Raw genomic sequence first — 8,327 nt, forward strand, 5'->3', positions numbered from 1 at the left:
TGTTCTTTGTAGGCCTCATTCCGTTTTCGGTAAACAGTAGAATGATGTGCTTTACCGAAAAGCTCTATCTTGGTCTCATCTGTCCACAAGACGTTTTCCCAGAAGGCTTTTGGCTTACTCAAGTACATTTTGGCAAACTGTAGTCTTGCTTTTTTATGTCTCTGTGTCAGCAGTGGGGTCCTCCTGGGTCTCCTGCCATAGCGTTTCATTTCATTTAAATGTCGACGGATAGTTCGCGCTGACACTGATGCTCCCTGAGCCTGCAGGACAGCTTGAATGTCTTTGGAACATGTTTGGGGCTGCTTATCCACCATCCGGACTATTCTGCGTTGCAATCTTTCATCAATTTTCCTCATCCGTCCACGACCAGGGAGATTAGCTACAGTGCCATGGGTTGCAAACTTCTTGATAATGTTGCGCACTGTGGACAAAGGCAAATCTAGTTCTCTGGAGATGGACTTGTAACCTTGAGATTGTTGATATTTTGCCACAATTTTGGTTCTCAGGTCCTCAGACAGTTCTCGTCTCCTCTTTCTGTTGTCCATGCTTAGTGTGGCACAGACAGACACACAATGCAAAGGTTAAGTGAACGTCTCTCCTTTTTATCTGCTTTCAGGTGTGATTTCTATATTGCCCACACCTGTTACTTGCCCCAGGTGAGTTTACAGGAGCATCACATGCTTGTAACATTCTTATTTATCCGCAGTTGTGAAAGGGTGCCAATACTTTTGTCCAGCCCATTTTTGGAGGTTTGTGTGACATTATGTCGAATTTGCTTTCTTTCCTCCCTTTTTTTGTTTTGTCCCAATACACACAAAGGGAATAAACATGTGTATAGCAAAACATGTGTTAATGCAATACGTTTCGTGAGAAATACATGATTTCCTGGAGAAATATCAAGGGTGCCAACAATTTCGGCCATGACTGTATATATATATATATACACACACACACATATATATATACACACACACACACATATATATACACACACACACACACATATATATACACACACACACACACACACATATATACACACACACACACCCACCCTGGAGTTCAAACCACTTGGAACATTGGTAACATATAACCCTTAAAACAGACAAGACTGGGGTCACATTGGAGACATGTCTGTGTACTTAATATTAAGAATATAAATAAATATATATATATATATATATATATATATATATATATATATATATATATATATATATATATATACACACACATACATACATACATACACACACACACAAATATACACAGAGTTGCAGAGACCCTATATATATGAACATTGGTCACATACTCAAAACCCCAGCTAGAACCCCTAAATCTGCGTATTGGGTGCAACTGGAATCACATGGTATGTATATATAAATATTTATTTGAACATGAATTTGTCACCTAGAACCTGGAGGTAAAACTAATTGCAGATTATTGGTAACATACAACTTCATATCAGACAGGACCGGGGTCACATGGAGAGGCTCTCTGTCTGTACAGATTCTAAATGTAAAACCAATTGTAGGAGATTGCTAACAAAATCAATAAAAAACTACAATGTAAACAGGACAGGGATATTGGAGGGCTGCCTGTAGAATATATATATATATATATACACACACACACACACACACACAATTTACATGATAGGACCTGGAGGTAGAACATCAATAACATCCCCAATATCACAGTCTATAGTGGACAGCACAGGTGTTGATGATCAGATCGAACCTGACACCCAACACATCGAATGACCTGGACAGGTAAATCCGCTGACACCAACCCCCCCAATAGATGGACTCGCCCCAGTCACTATAGGATGACCTCCTGTATGATTGGAGGACGGGGTGTAGAATGATGGGTGCAGACATGGTGTTATCTATTATGGGATGGACATCAATATCATTATTATGGGATGGGCGCCGATATACGACTGCTACTATTGGATGGACAGACTATTAATTTGGGATGGACGTGGATAATTCTTCTAGTATTATGGGATTTTAATCATTATTATGGGATAGGCATTGATACAATACGATCATCATTATTATTATTATGGGATAGGCATTGATACAATACGATCATCATTATTATTATTATGGGATAGGCATTGATACACTACTATCATCATCATTATTATGGGATAGGCATTGATACACTACTATCATCATCATTATTATGGGATAGGCATTGATACACTACTATCATCATCATTATTATGGGATAGGCATTGATACACTACTATCATCATCATTATTATGGGATAGGCATTGATACAATACGATCATCATCATTATTATTATGGGATAGCCATTGATAGACTACTATTATTGGAGGGACATTGATAATTCTACTATTATAGGATGGAGGAGGATAGCAGTATTAGATTGGATGGCCATGGGTGATACAATTATCATACAGGGATGCATATCGTTACACTACTGTTCATATGGGATGGACATTGATACCACTATTATTACTTTACGATTATGGGATGGGCAGCAATACATTACGGGATGGGCAGCAATACATTACGGGATGGGCACCAATACATTACGGGATGGGCACCAATACATTACGGGATGCACACTGATAATGCCACTATTATAGGAAGGAGAACAGTATTTTTATTTTATTGGATGGCCAGGGATAATACTACTACTACTGTTATTATGGGATGGATAGTGATACACGACTGGTTTTATGGTGTGGACAGCTGGAATACTATTATTATGGGGAGGACATTGATTGTATTACTATTAAAAAGGGATGCATATTGGGACACTACTATTATGGGATGGAAAGCATAACACTACTATCATTATTATTATTTGATGGACCTGTATCCAGGTAGTTTCCTCAGGTGATGGGAGGATATGGGATGAAGGAGGGAGGGGTAGCACAGGCATGAGGGGAAATCACAGGCATGATGGAGAGGAGGGAGGGGAAATCACAGGCATGATGGAGAGGAGGGAGAGGAAATCACAGGCATGATGGAGAGGAGACGGGGGGGGGGGGGCAATCACACGTATGATGGAGAGGAGACGGGGGGGGCAATCACAGGTATGATGGAGAGGAGATGGGGGGGGGGGGCAATCACAGGTATGATGGAGAGGAGATGGGGGGGGGGGCAATCACAGGTATGATGGAGAGGAGATGGGGGGGGGGCAATCACAGGTATGATGGAGAGGAGATGGGGGGGGGGGGGGGGGCAATCACAGGTATGATGGAAAGGAGGAGAGGGGGGCAATCACAGGTATGATGGAGGGGGGGGGGGCAATCACAGGTATGATGGAGGGGGGGGTAATCACAGGTATGATGGAGGGGGGGGGTAAGCACAGGTATGATGGAGGGGGGGGGTAAGCACAGGTATGATGGAGGGGGGGGGGTAATCACAGGTATGATGGAGGGGGGGGGGGTAATCACAGGTATGATGGAGGGGGGGGGGGTAATCACAGGTATGATGGAGGGGGGGGGGGTAATCACAGGTATGATGGAGGGGGGGGTAATCACAGGTATGATGGAGGGGGGGGGGGGTAATCACAGGTATGATGGAGGGGGGGGGGGGTAATCACAGGTATGATGGAGGTGATGGAGGAGGGAGGGGCAATCGCAGGTATGATGGAGAGGAGGGAGGGGCAATCGCAGGTATGATGGAGAGGAGGGAGGGGCAATCGCAGGTAGGATGGAGGGGAGGGGCAATCACAGGTAGGATGGAGGGGAGGGGGCGGCAATCACAGGTATGATGGATATGATGGAGGGGGGCAATCACAGATATGATGGAGGGGGGTGGGTAATCACGGGTATGATGGAGGGGGTGGGTAATCACGGGTATGATGGAGGGGGGTGGGTAATCACGGGTATGATGGAGGGGGGTGGGTAATCACGGGTATGATGGAGGGGGGTGGGTAATCACGGGTATGATGGAGGGGGGTGGGTAATCACGGGTATGATGGAGGGGGGTGGGTAATCACGGGTATGATGGAGGGGGGTGGGTAATCACGGGTATGATGGAGGGGGGTGGGTAATCACGGGTATGAGGGGGGGGGTAATCACGGGTATGAGGGAGGGGGGGTAATCACGGGTATGAGGGAGGGGGGGTAATCACGGGTATGAGGGAGGGGGGGTAATCACGGGTATGAGGGAGGGGGGGTAATCACGGGTATGAGGGAGGGGGGGTAATCACGGGTATGAGGGAGGGGGGGTAATCACGGGTATGAGGGAGGGGGGGTAATCACGGGTATGATGGAGGGGGGGGTAATCACGGGTATGATGGAGGGGGGGTAATCACGGGTATGATGGAGGGGGGGTAATCACGGGTATGATGGAGGGGGGGGTAATCACGGGTATGATGGAGGGGGGGGTAATCACGGGTATGATGGAGGGGGGGGTAATCACGGGTATGATGGAGGGGGGGGGGTAATCACGGGTATGATGGAGGGGGGGGTAATCACGGGTATGATGGAGGGGGGGGTAATCACAGGTATGATGGAGGGGGGGGGGTAATCACAGGTATGATGGAGGGGGGGGGTAATCACAGGTATGATGGAGGGGGGGGGTAATCACAGGTATGATGGAGGGGGGGGGGGGTAATCACAGGTATGATGGAGGGGGGGGGGTAATCACAGGTATGATGGAGGGGGGGTAATCACAGGTATGATGGAGGGGGTAATCACAGGTATGATGGAGGGGGTAATCACAGGTATGATGGAGGGGGTAATCACAGGTATGATGGAGGGGGTAATCACAGGTATGATGGAGGGGGTAATCACAGGTATGATGGAGGGGGTAATCACAGGTATGATGGAGGGGGTAATCACAGGTATGATGGAGGGGGTAATCACAGGTATGATGGAGGGGGTAATCACAGGTATGATGGAGGGGGTAATCACAGGTATGATGGAGGGGGTAATCACAGGTATGATGGAGGGGGTAATCACAGGTATGATGGAGGGGGTAATCACAGGTATGATGGAGGGGGTAATCACAGGTATGATGGGTAATCACAGGTATGATGGAGGGGGGGGTAATCACAGGTATGATGGAGGGGGGGGTAATCACAGGTATGATGGAGGGGGGGGTAATCACAGGTATGATGGAGGGGGGGGTAATCACAGGTATGATGGAGGGGGGGGTAATCACAGGTATGATGGAGGGGGGGGGTAATCACAGGTATGATGGAGGGGGGGGTAATCACAGGTATGATGGAGGGGGGGGGGGTAATCACAGGTATGATGGAGGGGGGGGTAATCACAGGTATGATGGAGGGGGGGGGGGTAATCACAGGTATGATGGAGGGGGGGGTAATCACAGGTATGATGGAGGGGGGGGTAATCACAGGTATGATGGAGGGGGGGGTAATCACAGGTATGATGGAGGGGGGGGTAATCACAGGTATGATGGAGGGGGGGGTAATCACAGGTATGATGGAGGGGGGGGGGGGTAATCACAGGTATGATGGAGGGGGGGGGGTAATCACAGGTATGATGGAGGGGGGGGGGGTAATCACAGGTATGATGGAGGGGGGGGGTAATCACAGGTATGATGGAGGGGGGGGGTAATCACAGGTATGATGGAGGGGGGGGGTAATCACAGGTATGATGGAGGGGGGGGGGTAATCACAGGTATGATGGAGGGGGGGGGTAATCACAGGTATGATGGAGGGGGGGGTAATCACAGGTATGATGGAGGGGGGGGTAATCACAGGTATGATGGAGGGGGGGGGTAATCACAGGTATGATGGAGGGGGGGGGGTAATCACAGGTATGATGGAGGGGGGGGGGTAATCACAGGTATGATGGAGGGGGGGGGGTAATCACAGGTATGATGGAGGGGGGGGGGTAATCACAGGTATGATGGAGGAGGGGTAATCACAGGTATGATGGAGGAGGGGTAATCACAGGTATGATGGAGGGGGGGGGGGGGTAATCACAGGTATGATGGAGGGGGGGGGGTAATCACAGGTATGATGGAGGGGGGGGGGGGTAATCACAGGTAAGATGGAGGGGGGGGGGGTAATCACAGGTATGATGGAGGGGGGGGTAATCACAGGTAAGATGGAGGGGGGGGGTAATCACAGGTAAGATGGAGGGGGGGGTAATCACAGGTATGATGGAGGGGGGGGGTAATCACAGGTATGATGGAGGGGGGGGTAATCACAGGTATGATGGGGAGAGAGGGGGTAATCACAGGTATGATGGGGAGAGAGGGGGTAATCACAGGTATGATGGAGGGGGGGGGGTAATCACAGGTATGATGGGGAGAGAGGGGGTAATCACAGGTATGATGGAGAGGGGGGGGGGGGGTAATCACTGGTATGACAGGTCTTATTACCCCCCTCCATGCAGACAGAACTCCCTCCTGCACGTGCCCACCCCCCTCCATGGGCCCCAGACATGCAGGCACTCACCTTTCCCCCCCAGGGGCCCCAGGCACAGGCTCGGGCACAGCACCAGCAGTAGTAGCAGCAGCGGGACCCCCGACATCCAGGCCGGAGCTCCCCAGCCCCAGCCGGCCTTCATCTCCCGGGAGGAAGACTCGCGGCTCTCTGCCACTCCAGCGATCCGAGGGGCCCTTCACATCCACAGCCCGAAAAAGTGACCGAAACAAAGATGGCGGCCGGAGCCCACACACACACTGACCCCCTATAGGTGTCTATACTGGGCGGCCGGTGTGACCTTGTATTAGAGACTGCAGTCCGAGGGGACACCGGGGAGCATGTCAGGGACCCCCGAATACCTCCCAGCCTTGGTGGGGCCCTTCACCGGGAGCCCGAGTCTATAGAGAACGTGGAGTATCCCGTATAGAGCGTGGCGTGTCCACCAATCAGCGCCCGAGCCTCAGTCTGTATGGAACGCGGGTCGGCCAATCAGCGCCAGAGGCTCCGTCCGTACACAGTATCCAGTATAGAAGGTTGTGTATCCCCGTATGGAAAGCGGAGCAGCCAATCAGCGCCTGAGCTGCCCGGAGCGCCGAGTATCCCGTATAGAGCGTGGAGTGTCCGCCAATCAGCGCCCGAGGCTGCGTCCGTCCACAACGCGGAGTAACCACTATGGAACACGGAGCAGCCAATCAGCGCCTCGGTCCGTATTCGCCGTGGAAAGCGGAGTATCCCGTATAGAAGGCGGAGCGGCCAATCAGCGCCCAGTCCCGGGGCTCTCCCCGCTGTCAGCCTCGCCGCTCGCTCACACCGAGCCGGACACCCCCGGAGCGCAGCTCGGAGTCCTCCCCCTCCATGTCACCCCCGGAGGCCGCTGCGTGACCAATGAATGGGAAGTGTCCGGCCTCCCCTCCGCCCGATCACTCCGGGGCCCCTGAAGGTCACAGCCGGACCGGGTCTTCCTGCACGATGGTGGGCGCTCAGCGCTCGGTGTGGCCGTGTGTGTGCGGAGCGCTCATTGTCAGCCCGATCCCCTCCGATCCTCTCTCGGTGTGACGTTAATGCTGTAAACAAGAGCCGGAGACACAGCCACTCACACACACGCCGGGCTTCCCGCAAAGCCTGGACTGGACGCCGCCCGCCCGGGACCGGAGTCACTCCACACGAGACGCCGCGCTGATACTACACACAGACACTGACAACACACAGACACAGCACTGATACTACGCACAGACACAGCACTGATGCTACGCACAGACACAGCACTGATACTAAACACAGACACAGCACTGAGATGGGATACAGCTCTGATACTAGACACAGCACTGATACTATGCACAGACACAGCACTGAGATGGGACACAGCACTGATACTACGCACAGACACAGCACTGATGCTACGCACAGACACAGCACTGAGATGGGAAACAGCACTGATACTACGCACAGACACAGCACTGATACTACACACTGACACAGCACTGAGATGGGATACAGCTCTGATACACACACAGACACAGCACTGATACTACACACAGACACAGCACTGAGATGGGACACAGCACTGATACTACGCACAGACACAGCACTGATAGTACGCACAGACACAGCACTGAGATGGGACACAGCACTGATACTACGCACAGACACAGCACTGATAGTACGCACAGACACAGCACTGATACTACACACAGACTCTGACAACACATAGACACAGCACTGAGATGGGATACAGCTCTGATACACACACAGACACAGCACTGAGATGAGACACAGCACTGATACTACACACAGACACAGCACTGATACTACGCACAGACACAGCACTGATACTACACAGACACAGCACTGAGATGGGATACAGCTCTGATACTAGACACAGCACTGATACTACGCACAGACACAGCACTGAGATGGGACACAGCACTGATACTAC

At 51.2% G+C, this 8,327-nt stretch overlaps 1 protein-coding gene across 1 annotated transcript in view; it reads right to left on the bottom strand.

Moving 5' to 3' along the window:
* The window catches only part of LOC149431220 (insulin-like growth factor 1 receptor), a 54,316-nt gene extending 46,891 nt beyond the window's left edge, over positions 1–7,425 (bottom strand). The window contains exon 1 of the mRNA XM_089665774.1: positions 6,422–7,425. Within this exon, the coding sequence (XP_089521900.1) occupies positions 6,422–6,533 (112 nt within the window). The 5' untranslated portion in view covers positions 6,534–7,425. The remainder of the gene's footprint in view (positions 1–6,421) is intronic.
* Positions 7,426–8,327: the final 902 nt, after the last annotated feature.

Source organism: Staurois parvus, unplaced genomic scaffold (assembly GCF_062004578.1).
Source record: "Staurois parvus isolate SC_StPar_1 unplaced genomic scaffold, SC_StPar_1.0 ptg002338l, whole genome shotgun sequence".
Lineage (NCBI taxonomy): Eukaryota > Metazoa > Chordata > Amphibia > Anura > Ranidae > Staurois > Staurois parvus.